This window comes from Phyllopteryx taeniolatus, chromosome 6, assembly GCF_024500385.1.
Source record: "Phyllopteryx taeniolatus isolate TA_2022b chromosome 6, UOR_Ptae_1.2, whole genome shotgun sequence".
In the NCBI taxonomy this organism is placed as follows: Eukaryota; Metazoa; Chordata; class Actinopteri; order Syngnathiformes; family Syngnathidae; genus Phyllopteryx; species Phyllopteryx taeniolatus.
Window position 1 is genome coordinate 15,142,958 of NC_084507.1, and position 15,829 is coordinate 15,158,786.

Consider the following 15,829-nt stretch of genomic DNA (forward strand, 5'->3'; position numbering starts at 1 on the left):
AGGGGAGGAGCTTAGTTTAGCATGGGTCGTTAGTGGAAGTTAGGGGAGTCATCACCGGAAGTGTATGAGTACATGCAGTTTCGCTGCATTATTTTGAAATAAAATTATCTGTATGTTGGAAGATGAGTTTGAAATACTATAGTGTTCCACGAATATGTGCAATTGACTACTCACGGCGTCACCTTATCACAAGTTTTATTTATGTATTAATTTATTTTTAGAACCTATCTCTCACCTATGAGAGGGGTTGGTGCTTTTTTTGTACTCAGGCTGAAGCTGTCCACTGTAAAAGTATTGCTTTGGTGACATCTTGGTGCCAAGGAGCTATGTTGACGTACAGCTGGGCGATATATCCAGAAGCTCGATTCAATCAATATTATATTTATGCTCAATATGGAAAAAGGGGTTCATCGATATAATTTTCTATACTTTTCACTACTCTGCGAGATTGCCGCCAAAATGGACTAGAAGATGCTAGCGACTAGCGAGCCATAAATAGTCACAAAAAAGGGCACATCTATCATTTGGAAACAAGCGCAGTCTGCAAAACGTGTATAAAAGATGTTACGACGAAGACGGGCCTATTCGTGTAAAATCACCTAAAGATGAAGCACGTTATCGAGTGCGATGCATGCATAACATTAAAGAGATCTGCGACTCCGTGCCGCTCCTCTAATGTCAACAAAACAACACCGCGGCGCGATCGCGGTTGTAGTGTTGTGTTCTTGTGTTAGTTCCATGAACGGGGTGGGAAGATAACAAGTTAGTAGGTTGCCTTTCACGGACGAGATTTTAAGTGTTCAAGGGGTTGGTTTACATTAGCATTAGGAGCTACTAGCTAGCTTCGTTGCGTGAGCGATTACCGATAATGCAAATAGTTTTGACAGTGGGTTGCCTGTTGCTGTCTGAGCTAACTGTTCCAGACAATTGGGTTTGCACTGTGTGGCATTCTAAAGCATCAGTCTTGTATTTTTATTTATTATTTATTTTTTATTGGCTAGCTGGAATAGGCTCCAGCAGCCCGTGACCATAGTGAGGATAAGCGGTAAAGAAAATTGATGGATGGATGGACTGCTTTATTTACAGATTATTTGCTTTATTTACAGGTCACCGTATTCATTGTATTTGTTCCACATGACATCACATTGTGGCTTCGTGTCTTCTTCTTCATGATTTCCGGCAGACTGGGCATGTATTGCATGCATTGCTGCCACCTAATGGTTAAGTGATGAACACCTACAACAGAGCCAAACCCGAACAAAGACATTCATGTAACAAATATTGGAGCCATAATTTATTAACGATTATGTTGCACTATCGAACATCATGCAGAATTATTTTTATCCTATTACATAATATCTTGCAATAACTTTCCCACAGTAATGCTCTCTATTTAAAAAACATGGACATTGAGACAAATTGTTCTGGAAGTGAATTTCCATAGATTGGCACCAATGCAGTCATAACCATAAATGCAATTTTACTAATAATTGGCATAACAATTTCTTCCGGTGTTTCAATTTTCAGCCTTGGGTTTCTCAGTTTTCTTTTCTTTCTTTGTTTTTGGGGTGGGTATTTGTGGCTTTTCGCTATAGTGGTCGAGTTTGGTCCCTATTGTCCGTGAACCGTTTTGTTTACTATTCAGACGTGTCTATGTCTGTATTTCGGTTAACGTTATATTTTGTCAGCCAAAGCAGTCCAATTTGTAGCGACCGGTCCCGTCACACTCACTGCGTCTCAGACATCTTGTCCAGCAGGTTCTCGGCCACCGACTTCTCCTTCATCTCCGAGGGGATGCGGTCCGTGGGGTAGTGGTTCTCCACGTCAATCAGCTCCGCCTCGTTGGGCGTCATCCCCATCTTCCTCTTTTTCCTGAAGTCCTCCAGCTGCTTGGCCACCTCAGCGGCCTGCTCAAACTGGACCTCATAGGCGAAGCGTCTTTGGACGTCTTCAGACAGCATGTCCGGGCGCGTTCGGTCTGAGGGGAGCAAGTGTATTGTGCACGTATGTGTATTTAAAATAAAAAACTACTACAAGTTCCACAAATGATTGCTGCTTACCAAGTTCAGTGGCTATGACGGGAGGTACTGTGACTCTGAGGATCTGGAATGACAACACAGTCGGCAGTGCCTCACCATCACCACAAGGGGTCTCTTCAACATTACTAATGATCTTGTAGTTGTGACTAGGTGAAGGTTGAAGTCCAATCAAGAAAGGCGTTAAAAACAGCAAAAAAACAAGCAGGTTTTCCCACGACCCAAAAAGGAAGTTGACGAATCTAACAGACAAAACTAGGACAATATACTTTATTTACACAGATTGAAAGCAAACTATACTGCACTTTAAAGGGGTCATGTTATGGAAAACCTGCATTTTAATGGCTTGTATACAAATACAGTGGTACCTTGACATACAAGTTTAATTCGTTCCATGAAAAAGTCTGACCAAGTCAATTTATTCATATATCAAATCAACTGTCCTGATTGAAATTAATTTTAAATTCCATTGTGTTACAGCCCACCCCGAATTTTTTTTGAATCAGATTTTTTTAATAACGAAAAACAGCACAGCATTGTACAATAAATAAATATGCTTTTATATAAGTTAGCCATTAGCGTGACATGCTAACTAGCCAGACCTTCAGCATCAACATTGGCAAAAAAAATAAAAACAAATGACCCTTGTTTTACTGTTTTACTTTTACAGAGAGAATTGGAGCATTCGTCCAGTTCACGTCAACTTGCGTCACACTAGTCGTCAGTTCGTGCCAAAAGTCAAAGTAGTCCAAAAACAGCAAGATGAAGCCAAATGACATAACCACTGTGCACTCATTCACTGTGTTAGCAGGCTGGCAGAGTGTCTCCTTCTGTTTGTACACTTAATATGTCATTAATGTCTTCAATCACATGAACACACATTGCCTTTGTCCTCATCAGACAACCATTCATACTTTAAATCAAATGTTATCTCTGGAGATATGTCCATCTTTGCAAAGTTTTTAACAAGCCCCAGTAATGTTCGATAACCACTAACCGTTAATGTAAGACAAATTAACGGTTTAGCACACCTGTGAGGTGGAAGGATATGTAAAGTTAAAAGTCCCAGTTCCATGAAATGACTCTTGTCCAATAAAACTGCTTGGTTGGAAGTAACTGTTGTATAAAAACACAATAAAACACAATAAAAGAGAACATAAAGCAACACACTTGTTTTATAAAATGTAATTACTGTATCTGTCTCTAGTATCTGTGTGTTGGATGTGTGCCTTTAAGGCCTAGTGAGTGACGTCAGGAACTTGAGTCTGGTTGGCCAGTTAGTTTAGTGTGGGCGTCTAGGCGTGAGTTGTGGTCTACAACAGCTCCTTGTGAGTGTTCTCATTTTGCATTTGTTAAGGAAGCACGATATTGGAAAAAAAATTACGGTACATTTGCAATTTTTTGTAACCCTGGGATATATAATGTGATAACATACAGTACTTGTGCCATGTGAAATCCAGCACACATTTTTCTTTCTCTGCTTTATGCATTTTTTTGACAGTTTATAATAGCTTCAGTCGAAATAAACTACGCTCAACAGACCACAGAAGTATACTGAGATATTTGTGTGTACATATGTTTTAGCATAATAAGGATTAGCATTTAGGTATTTGAGTGCATTAGTTTAAAGTAAACAACACACACTGCTGTGTACACTTTGTGCCTGGATCAGACTACAAGACTGTAGCCCCTTGATTGACCCGATTTGATAGTGTGGCTGATTCCCAGATCAGGAACAACAAACGCCTTGTAGTGTAATCCACAACCCACGATTTGGCCCTATGACACCAAAATGAAAAGTCTAGCACTGGGGTAATTTTTTAAAAGGTCCAGATGGAGAACATTTCTTGAAGCAATGGTCAGGCAGATCATCTCGTGTCTATTTATTGTGATATATACTGTATGTAAGTAGCCAGCCTTGTCATTGTATGCTTGTAATCTATATATCAGTCAAATTCCAAAACCTATTGGTATTTATTTTGGTCATGTAACAGAGAACTAAAGAAATATGTATGACTGATGATATGTACATGATTACATACGCTGGCAGAATTTGTGAAGTATTATAAATATGACTGTTGAATGACGCGGCACGGTGGGAGACTGGTTAGTTAATGTAATGTTAGTTAATGTAAGGCGGCACGGTGGCCGACTGGTTAGAGCGTCAGCCTCACAGTTCTGAGGTGCGGGGTTCAATCCCCGTCCCCGCCTGTGTGGAGTTTGCATGTTCTCCCCGTGCCTGCGTGGGTTTTCTCCGGGCACTCCGGTTTCCTCCCACATCCCAAAAACATGCATTAATTGGAGACTCTAAATTGCCCGTAGGCATGACTGTGAGTGTGAATGGTTGTTTGTTTCTATGTGCCCTGCGATTGGCTGGCAACCAGTTCAGGGTGTACCTCGCCTCCTGCCCGATGACAGCTGGGATAGGCTCCAGCACGTCCGCGACCCTAGTGAGGAGAAGCGGCTCAGAAAATGGATGGATAGTTAATGTAAATTCTGTACATAGTTATACTTTAAAATTTCAGTCAAAAGTACTTTCTCAGTGTTGTTTTATGTGCAGATGTTTGAGATTTTCACTAAAGAAAAAAAATATTGGTGTCAAAGTCATTGTTCTGCTTGATGTGTCTGCTTTCACAAAAAGGCTGTTTTCTCCGTTTTTTTTATTCCTGAAACAGATTTGGCTGAAAGTAGCCTATATTTGACTGTTGATTACTAAAGAACCGTATAAGCTAGAGACAAACGTTTTTTTTTCTGATGAAAGAAGAGAGTCTGATTTTTCATTTGGTGATTTTGGTGTTTACATCGTCATAGTACATAATATTATGTGGGGCTTGGAAAATCAGTGAAATTGCTCGAAAATGCCTAGGGCAAGGGTTTTGCTGCGGGCCACCTCGTTGTTATGGTAAATTTAAGACTTTTAAGTGCGCCTTAGGGTTGTGAGAATACGGTACAGTAAATGCACAATTGCCTCATGTTATTACATGTACCAAAAAAAAAAAAAAAAAAAAAATATATATATATATATATATATATATATTTGAAACCAGTAAAAAGTTGTTAATTCAGTTTATTTTGCAATGGGGATTAGTAACACAAATCTTTGCAATCAACGTTATATAAAAGGGAAAACGATTTGCAATGTTGTTATTTTAGCAAGAAACAAAGTTGAACGCACTTGATTTGCTTTTGTGGGCCACATAAATTGATGTGGCAGGCCGGATGTGGCCCCCGGGCCTTGAGTTTGACACGTGTGGTCTCGGGGTTCCCTGCTCAGGACACGGTTGGCAGTGAATTAATTAAGGTAGCAAAACTTAGGAGAATCTTGGTTCACTAACAAATTGGTTTACAAACAATTTTGCTTGGTGTTCACAACCTATGCTTCCTGACATTCACGCAGAATGCTCACTTGTCCTCTCTCTCACACAGCATTCATGTTATTCGCTCTGCGCGTCACGTATTTCAGTTTTTTTTTCTTCCTCCCTCCCTGTAAATCACCCCTCAGTATGACTCCCAGGAAAGTGAAATATCCAAGTGATAGCGCTGTTAAGAAATCCTGGAAAGTGTGCGCTGTGTCAGCTCTCACTGGCTAGGTAACCTCAGTCCCCTCTGCTGGAGCTGCAGTGAAGGGAGAGAGAGAACTACAGGGGAGCTACAAGGAACTCTCTAGGCCACACCATTTTAAGACGCAACACACAAATGTACTATTGTGTGTGTCTGTGTTTAATTACACATTAAACCACTTTATATACATATTCATGTTTTTATATATACATTTTACAATACAGTGCTATTGGCGGCACAGTGGGCGAATGGTTAGCATCTCTGCCTCACTGTTCTGAGGAGTCAGGTTGAAATCCGGCCTCGCCTGTGTGGAGTTTGCATGTTCTCCCCTTGCCTGTGTGGGTTTTCTCCCGGGACTCCGGTTTCCTCCCACATCCAAAAAACATGCGTGGTAGGTTAATTGAAGACTCTAAATTGCCCATAGGTGTGAATGTGAGTGCAAATGGTTGTTTGTTTATATGTGCCCTGCGATTGGCTGGCGATCAGTTCAGGCTGTAACCCGCCTCTCGCCCAGACACTAGTGAGAATAAGCGGTACAGAAGATGAATGAATGAATGAATAGAGTGTATATTTTTCTTTGTTAAAATCACGTAACAAAATTGTGGTGTTTTTTGGGGGGAGCTGAAATGGATTAATGATAATTCCATTAATTTCAGTGGGGAAAGATGATTTAAGATACAAATGATTTGAGTTACAAGCATGGTCATGGACAAATAGATTTGCAGGTCAAGGCACCACTGTATTTGTATTTCGTACATATTGGGTCAAAATGGTGGTAAAATTTATAAAAAAAAATTGTTTATTTGCCCATTTTGCAAAATTTGTGGTAAAATGTAAAAAAATATGGTTAAAAATATTTAAATTAAAATGGTGGTGAAATTGGATACAAAATATTTTTTTTAAATTGATGGTAAAATTTGTAACATTGATGGTAAATATGTATCTTAAAAAGTAGTTTGAAAATGTGTAAAAACTAACCCTAACCCTCTGTTTAAAAAAGTAGTCAGTATGATTAAAAAAAATAAAATTCGATATGTTTAAAAAATGGTTACAATTTATTAAATTATTGTAAAACATTTTAAAAAGTCGTAGAAATTTCAGTAAAGCTGCAAATTGTTGAAACTGGTCCTAAAATTTGTGGGTGAAATTGTAAAAAAAAAATCAAATAAAATTGGTGATAACTACATATTGGTCACCAAATTTGTAAAATTGGTGGTAAAATCAATTAAAAAAAAAACCCAACAGTATAATTACCAAATTTGGTTGTGAAATTAAAAGAATTGGTCATAAAATTCTGAATTTGACCAACATCTTTGCGTCAGCCATGCCTCTGAAGTCATCCTATCACGCCAGACTTCAATATACCTTGCGAGAATTCAGTTCAGTGAGCAACAAAGGACTATCCTTTTCCTACTTACTGCGCCCTTGTCCAAGAAGGTGTTGTAGAACTCCACAAACTGCTTCTTGGTTTCTTTGGCATTGAGGTTCTTAAAGAGGTCCGCGTGGAGGTAACAAAGCTGAGAGTGCACACACACACACACGCACACGGACACACAGACACACACACACACACACACACACACAGTGAATATGGAATATTTTAGGCCATGAAACAGCGATGACTTTTTTTGTGTGGGCTAGTGGAAACACACACAGGCAAACGGCATGAACGTTGAGTCACGATGATGAAGCCTCCCACTAAACACACGTCTTCATGTTAGCTGCCATGAGAAAGGGGAAGTGGTGTGTTGAATTTAGAGAGGGTGTCAGAGTGCTTGGGTGGGTCACTGCTGTGTCTGCAAACTTCTGTGGCGCAAAAAGTGCACATTCATGCCTTTCTCAAAAGCTAAGGGGCTTTGAATGTGCACGGTGCATTTCCTCAAATAGTGGCCTCTGTTCTAATAACTGTATGCTAATAATAAAGTTTTAACATATTGTAATTGAAATGTAATGTGAACAATTTGTAAAAAGGCGTTTGGTGGTTAAATTTTTTTTTTAATTTGTTGTAGAAAAAAACTGGACACAATAGTCATAATTTATGGAAAATGTATTTAACTCATTCAGTGCGGAAGACGTGTTAACATGTCTTTTAGAATTCAATTTCAGTGCCAAGAACGTTTTTTCATGTCTTTTAAGTTTTTTTGATGGGGAGGGGTGGGGGAGAGTCTGATCCTACTCTACAGTCATTGTCAAGCTTGCAGACAATGTTAATGAGGCAAAACTGACAACGATGAATTAAGATGACTCCCAAACATTACAACGTATGAGTTACAAGGAGGAAATGGTTGCCGTCACAGGCTGCAAGTTGGACAAGTTGAAGCATTTTACACTCAAAAAGATATTGCATATCTATAGATTTCGCAGGGTATGTTATGTAGTAGTTAGCAGAGGTTTGTGTGTCATAAATGCGAGAAATTACAACAGAGATGTTTGATATATGACGAGGACACCATTCGTCATGTAAACAGCCCGGAAACAATACGTGTCCAGACTGATGTGACATCCGGTGAGTCAGAGTCACTCACAGTGTGTGTATATAGGTAAGTATATGATTATTTTGCTATCAAAAGCTATTTCTAAATGCTGTTTTAGCTGGTTCATGGAATAAAAGCACCGTTCAGATGTCAGGGGTGTCACAAAAGCAAAAAATATTTGCATCAAAGTCACTATTTGCGTCATATTGTTTGTTTAGAGAAAACCCCATTCTCTCTGGTTTTTGGGAGAAACGGCAAAATTTAGTAAAACCTACCCATATTCTACTGCTGATTACTTGATAACGGAAAAAAGTACACACATTTTTTCCTGATGAAAGAAGGGAGTGTATACAATGGAACCTCGGGTCACAAATGCCTCTGTTTACAAACAATTCGGGCTATGTACAACATTTTCAAAAAAATTACCTCTATCCATTCATCCATCCATTTTCTGAGCCGCTTCTCCTCACTAGGATCGCGGGCGTGCCAGAGCCTATCCCAGCTATCATCGGGCAGGAGGCGGGGTACACCCTGAACTGGTTGCCAGCCAATCGCAGGGCACATAAACAAACAACCATTCGCAGTCACATTCACACCTACGGGCAATTTAGAGTTGCCTACCATGCATGTTTTTGGGATGTGAGAGGAAACCGGAGTGCCTGGAGAAAACCCATGCAGGCACGGGGGGAACATGCAAACTCCACACAGGCGGGGCCGGGGATTGAACCCCAGACCTCAGAACTGTGAGGCAGACGCTCTAACCAGTCCACCTCTAGTTACGTATTATTTTCGGTTTGCCAACAGTCTTGGTATGATCGAATGGAAGGACCTATGATGTGCTTGTACTTGCCCTGCGTGACGCTCATTGACTGTGCATAACGCTTGATGTATGCTGAAAACTAGTCTACTTCACGGCATAAGTTTCCCTGGATCGATTTGTGGTGCCACAATCAACCAATGAATTAGCAAAGAGACAAAAGAAAAAACACCTTAATCAGAATTTTCCCATGTTATTATGGAAGAAGGCTCTTCTTCAATGAGTAGCTATAATCCTTCTGTTTCTCCTCCTAAATTTAATTTAATGAGCAATAATCATATTTATTTAGTGTTTTATTTCTTTATAATAGTGTGCTTTCACCTCTATAATGCACTATATTTATTTTTATTCACACACTGTTCAAAAGGTAAGTAGGTAAGTATAATTTAATTTTGGGCCTTGAAAGAATTAATTGTATTTCCATTCATTTTAATGGAAATAAACTCACCTTGGTTTAAGAATGTTTCGGGTTAAAAACGGGGTCATACTTGTACTTTCATTTGGTAGAGTCGGCGTATATATAATCTTAGAACATAATATTCAGCACCTTCATATCTGAGACCATGGTCCTCAGTCGGAAAAGGGTGGCGTGCCCTCTCCAGGTTGGGGATGAGATCCAGCCCCAAGTGGAGGAGTTCAAGTATCTTGGGGTCTTGTTCACGAGTGAGGGAAGAATAGAACGGGAGATCGACAGGCGGATCGGAGCAGCGTCTGCAGTGATGCGGACTTTGTATCGATCCGTTGTGGTAAAGAAGGAGCTAAGCTGAAAGGCGAAGCTCTCGATTTCCCGATCGATCTACGTTCCTACCCTCACCTATGGTCACGAGCTGTGGATCGTGACCGAAAGAACGAGATTCCGGATACAAGCGGCCGAAATGAGTTTCCTCCGCAGGGTGTCCGGGCTCTCCTTTAGAGATAGGGTGAGAAGCTCGGTCATCCGGGAGGATCTCAGAGTAGAGCCGCTGCTCCTCCGCATTGAGAGGAGCCAGATGAGGTGGCTGGGGCGTCTGATTCGGATGCCTTCCGGAGACCTCCCAGGTGAGGTTTTCCGGGCACGTCCCACCGGGAGGAGACCCAGGACACGCTGGAGAGACTACGTCCTTCGGCTGGCCTGGGAACGCCTCGGGAGCCCCCCGGAAGAGCTGGATGAAGTGGCTGGGCAGAGGGAAGTGTGGGCGTCCCTGATAAAGCTACTGCCCCCGCGACCTGACCTCGGATAAGCGGTAGAAAATGGATGGATGGACAATATTCTGTGGGTATTGAAATATCTGTCAAAATGATCTAAAATGGCTGACAATGTATGGCTTATCTTTTCTGAAAATGGCTGGCATTGAATGAATTGTTATTGTGCTCCAGAATAGGGCCTAAAGACCAAAATGAAATGCTCAGAAAGAGTGTCAGATGAAGGTCTCACCAGCGGCGCAGGGTCAAACTGGAGGATGACATGCTGCAAGAGGACCATCAGGTGGGTGGGCCGCTCCTTCAGAATTTCGATGCTGCTGAACAAACATCGCTCATCCACCACGTCGTTCAGATCATTCTCAAAGTCCTCGTCCTCAGCCCCAATGATGTTCATGGCTGGGTCCGAGCACCGAGCCCCAAACACGCCCTGCTGTCGACACACATTAAGTCCATTAAGTTAGTGTGAATGTGAAAAAAACGCGATGCAGTTCAGATCATGGTACGGTTTGTGACGGTAAACACTGATCCGGTTATGATAGCTGGATCTACAAATTGGTCAGAGTTGTAATAATAGGGAGGTAAACTATATTGAATTGGTCAATTCATTTGTAAAATAGTTTTTTTTTGTAAGAATCGGTGGTAAAATTAGCAAAATATATCGTAAAATTGTTCATAAAATGTGTCAAATTGGTGGTAAAATTTGATACATTTTGCAATGTAAGAGTTTTTTTTAATGTGAAGGATTAGTCGAAGTTTTTAGATTTGGGCACACAATTTTAACAATCACAAAATTTGCAAAATTCGTCATGACGTTGGTAAAATTGGTGGTAAAAAACTTGTAAGTATAAAGAACAAGTTATTCATTAAAAAAGGCATAAGGAGCCTGTTGTGGAACTCCACTCGAGCAGCTAGCGTTTTAGGATGTGACAACATAATAAAGTAGGCTCGTGGGTGTGCGTTTAAGAGCTTAGACGAGACTAAATATATATATATATATAAACTGGCCACAAATTTGACGGTTGTCATAATTAATAGAAACCTTAGCCCCCCACAGGGCTGACGTTATGTTAGTAAATTGCATTAATGTTGAACTTAATTTCGTGCTCCTTTAATCAAACACGTACGCTCCGGCGTCTGCCTCACAGTTCTGAGGACCTGGGTTCAATCCCCGGCCCCGCCTGTGTGGTGTTCGCATGTTCTCCCCATGCCTGCGTGGGTTTTCTCCGGGCACTCCGGTTTCCTCCCACATCCCAAAAACATGCATGGTAGGTTAATTGACGACTCTAAATTGCCCGTAGGTGTGAATGTGAGTGCGAATGGTTGTTTGTTTGCATGTGCTCTGTGATTGGCTGGCGACCAGTTCAGGGTGTACCCCGCCTCCTGCCCGATGGTAGCTGGGATGGGCTCCAGCACGGCCGCGTCCCTAGTGAGGAGAAGCGGCTCAGAAAATGGATGGATGGACGTACACTCCGCTCCGCCACCTTCACTCGCATCGATGATGTAACCACGTTGCACTTGTTTGTTTGCGCTATGAAACCTCCCAATTTAACTCTTTCCTGTATGGAAGTAATCCATGCCATCAGATTTTGAATCTCAATGACTAACATACAATTTTTTTACAATTAAAATATTCAATGTACTTTTCAGCTTCACAAATTTAACAACATTCAGCTGCAAATTCTATTCTGTTGCAAATTCAACATTCTGTGTATTTCAACATTCAGTTGCAAATTCAAGCTTCAGTGTACTTCTCAACCTTTTGTGCATGCGCCTTTAAACGTCACTTCTGGTACAGCGAGGCCGAAGCAATCGAGACAGCAGCATCCAGCGTCAGCCAATCATAATGAACAAATAAATAATAGCGGTATTTATGAATCGCAGTGACATTTTATCAAATTAATTGTTAGATGAATTCAGTTAGTGTGCAATGTATCAAATGCCATTGGCAAATAAATCGTAAAAAAATATATATACTCACCGAAACGCTATCCGTCCCATTAGTAAACATGGCTCCCGCTGAATGCCGTTCAAAATAAGCACATGGCCTTGACGGCACACGTGACCAAGGGCGGTCAACATGATTGGTTGGTGCAAGATGCTGCTGTCTCGATTGCTTCATCCTGGCTGTACTGGAAGTGACGTTTAAAGGCGTGTGCACGAATGGTTGAGAAATACACTGAAAGTTGAATTTGGAACTGAATTTGCAAATGAATGTTGAATGTCAAATATTGAAATATTTCCATCTGAATGTTGAATTGAATGTTGAATTTATGAAGCGGAAAATTACATTGAATATTTGGATTGAAAAAAAAAACCTGTTTTAGCAATTCAGATTCAAAATCTGATGGCATGGATTTACTTCCATATTCCTGCCATTAACAGGCAGCTACTGTATATAATAATAGTATCAAACTGGGAGGGCTGGCAGTGAATGAGTTCTATAAGCAGATCCACGAGGCAGAAAAAATATCCCTGAGCGTTTTTTCTACTCGAAATACTCAAAACATTCGACTATTCTTTGCAGTACAGCGTAACTTCGGCAAATTTGCATGCGAGTGTCTGAGCGTGAGCTCTGGCCAACAGCAGCTTCCGATGAAGGCTCTTCTAATTCAGAATCCCTGCAATATTTAGGCTTGCTGTTGACTGCATGATGCCTTTTTTTCCCACTGAATTTCAGGCTGGAATCATTAAATAATGGAGGCTCTCTATAGGGCACGACACAGCTCTAAATGTATTAATAATTACGCTTCATGTTGCAGTCAGCCCTTCGATTTGAAATGGAAAAAATATAGACCAGGGTGACACATTCACCTCCTCCAAACCACACAGCTTCTTTTATTCAGCTCGTAGACGCAGGCCAAAACAACGCACGAGCGCACACCATTGAAACTACATCACAAGTGGTGTCAACGTAACGAGGAAACCCAACTCCTTACGGGAATAAAGCACCGTCATTATGGCCAACTCTCTTCCACAGAATATTCTCATTTTAATTGCAAGCAGAGGTCATCGTGATACGCGTGGGGTCAAACGCAGGCTACGGTCCGAGCGAGACAAGCCTTTTGTGGTAAGGTCAAGAGACTGTGGGCCAAGCGTGTGTTTTCCTTTATAAATGACTTCCCAAGTGGTTCCAGTTCATTAAGCGTTCATTGTGTAAGAGTATTGTGTTGCCGGAACACAGACTAAGTAGGGAGGGTTATGCAGAATAAACACAAAAAAGAAGCTTGAGTGTTCGAAAGTCAAACAACAGTTAAAATAGTTGGGAACTTTATAAAAGGTGGTTGAATAATTTGTAAAATTGGTTGTGAAGTCTGTAAAATTCATAAAATACGTCAAAATGGCTGCGGCCCACATAAAAATCCAAAGCAAGTCGATACATTCCACAAAAATGCTAAGTTTGGTTCTTGAATTTAAAGAAATTTGTAATAAAATTTGGAAAATTGTCATTATGCATTTTAAATTATTCATACAACTGGCTGTAACATTGGTCTTGAAATTTGCCAAATTGCTTTTAAAATGTCCCAAACTGGTTGTGAATTTCATATTGGCCATAAAACTACGTAAAAAAATGGTCATTACACTTATAAATTTGTAAATTTAACCATGAACTTGATAAATTGCAAAGCAGGGTGATTCAATTTACAAAATCTTTCAAGTTGGTCAAATGTATAAATTTGTCGAGAAATATACACAGTGGCCACACAATTTGTTATTTTAATTTTTAAAATTGGTTGTGAAATGTTTTAAATTGCTTGTAAAATGTGCGTAACTCGTGATATTTGTATAATTGACCATGAAAATTACATACAATTCCTTGCAAAATTAACCGTAAAATTTGTAAAATTGCAAAGTAAGGTGATTCAAGCTATAAAAAAATTTGAAGTTGGTCAAATGTATAAATTTGAAAATAAATTTATATATATACATTGGTTGTACAACTGGCCATATAGTTTGCAAAACTGGTCTTGAAATTTATAAAATTGCCGGTAAATTGTGTAAAATCTGTCCCGACATTCAGAATTTCACCAAAACACAAGACGTCACCATATCATGCAAGGCCTAAAAGGTACCTTTCTTTTAAAAGTGACTTCCCAAGTGGTTCAAGTTGATTAATCACTCATTGTGTAAGAGCATTGTGTTGCAGAAACACTAACTAAGGAGGGAGGCTTATGCAGACTAAATGGTGGAAAAACAACAACTGCGTTTTTCAGCAAAGACAGACAGTGCTTTAAAGTCGCACAGCACTGCATCTGGTCGTAAAATGTGTACAACTCGTGGTGAATTTAGTAAAATTGGAGTAAACATTTTCTATTAGGTTGTAAAATTTGTGGTAAAATTATCACTAGTTAAGTATTGTAAAATTGATCATAAAATTGGTAAAAAGTGTTTTGGGAAATTCGTCAAATCAACCTCCAATTTGTAAAATTTGTCATTAAATTTGTAAAACAACATTTTTCAGCATAGACATTATTCAAATATGTACAGTGAAAACTCTTAAGTTATACAATTCAATATTCAGTATTTCTATTATTTCCCATGGGGACAAAAGTTGTGAAATAGAATGGTCTGGTCTCTCAGGTCAGGATGAACTGTACTCAGCATTGGTACCAATGTAGACACTCACTTTCATTTTTATGAGGAAGGAAGGCGTCGACGTGTGAATGCAGTGTTCAGCATTGACAAATGTTTCGGGCTCAAGGTGAGTTCTTGTGCAGGCCTGAGCCAGCGAAAAAAAGCTCTTTGACTGAGCAAGACAAGGTGAAACTTAGCCATCGACAGAGAGAGGGGAAGTATGTGTTCATTCATGGTCACTTACAGTGGTGGACTGTGGGTTGACCTGAAGGCAGTTTCAGAGCCACATGCATGGGAGGGGTTAACCAAACCAAAATCCGTCCACGCGACAGAGGCCGAACAATAATGGCATAGAGATGTATATAACTCTCGAAGAGAAACAGAAGTTGACAGCTGAAACACTGCTTTTTATTTTTTACGCCAATCCTCGCAGTAATCATCACTTTGATGGAATGCTCGGCTCACATTAGGCCCAGTACACACAAAGACGAATCGGGCTGTTTTTAATCCTGATTTTGCCCCTTTCCGACCAAGGATGTAAAACGCCAGACTATTTTACGTCTTTAAAGATGACCCTATAAGATTATCCTTGGTCTGAGGTGTGTCAAGAGTGGATTATTCCCAATTGTAGGGTGCGAAACGTCCATCTTAAATATTGACCATGTTCAATATTTACAAACACAAATCTTTGTGTGTGGGGATAGCCGACTACTCAGTGAGTTATGATGCAGTGAACTGTGACGTGAAACAAAATATAGCCAATCAAGAAGCGCCCTAACTCAGGAACAAGGAAACGACCCTAAATAAAAACAAACGTCTTACCTGACATTTTTTTTGTATCAGTGGATTCCCAAGATGGTTTAAGTCTTTTCTTTTTTGGGGGGGACGACATTGCCATTTTACATTGCTTGGCAAACATCGGCACATGTGCAGAAGCGTCTGCTCGTCTTTGTTTTTGTAAGATCACGTGATCGCATGAGATTTCTGCCTCGAGGGACTTGTTTCTAGACCGCTTGGGGCACAGAATCTTTATGCGTGTGGTGCTCTGTGTTGAAATTATTGGAGTACACCACACACAATACGACCAAAACTGTTAAATCTCTGATTTTTTATCTTCATGTCTGGGGTCTGCCACAGATAAAAAAATATTTTAAGATTGGAAAAAACCTTATGCGTTTAGATGGCAT

The 15,829-nt window shown here is 40.2% G+C and overlaps 1 protein-coding gene across 9 annotated transcripts in view; it reads right to left on the reverse strand.

Annotated features, from left to right (window-relative positions):
• Positions 1-15,829, reverse strand: part of arhgef1b (Rho guanine nucleotide exchange factor (GEF) 1b) — a 63,570-nt gene that overhangs the window by 26,658 nt on the left and 21,083 nt on the right. For 7 of the 9 annotated variants that reach the window (XM_061777906.1, XM_061777903.1, XM_061777905.1 and 4 more), the window contains exons 2-5: positions 10,303-10,500; positions 7,016-7,114; positions 2,061-2,103; positions 1,732-1,978 (exon numbers count right to left, since the gene is read on the reverse strand). In XM_061777906.1, the coding sequence (XP_061633890.1) occupies positions 1,732-1,978; positions 2,061-2,103; positions 7,016-7,114; positions 10,303-10,464 (551 nt within the window). In that variant the 5' untranslated portion in view covers positions 10,465-10,500. The remainder of the gene's footprint in view (positions 1-1,731; positions 1,979-2,060; positions 2,104-7,015; positions 7,115-10,302; positions 10,501-15,829) is intronic. The other 2 variants (XM_061777901.1, XM_061777907.1) reach the window with 2 other exon arrangements.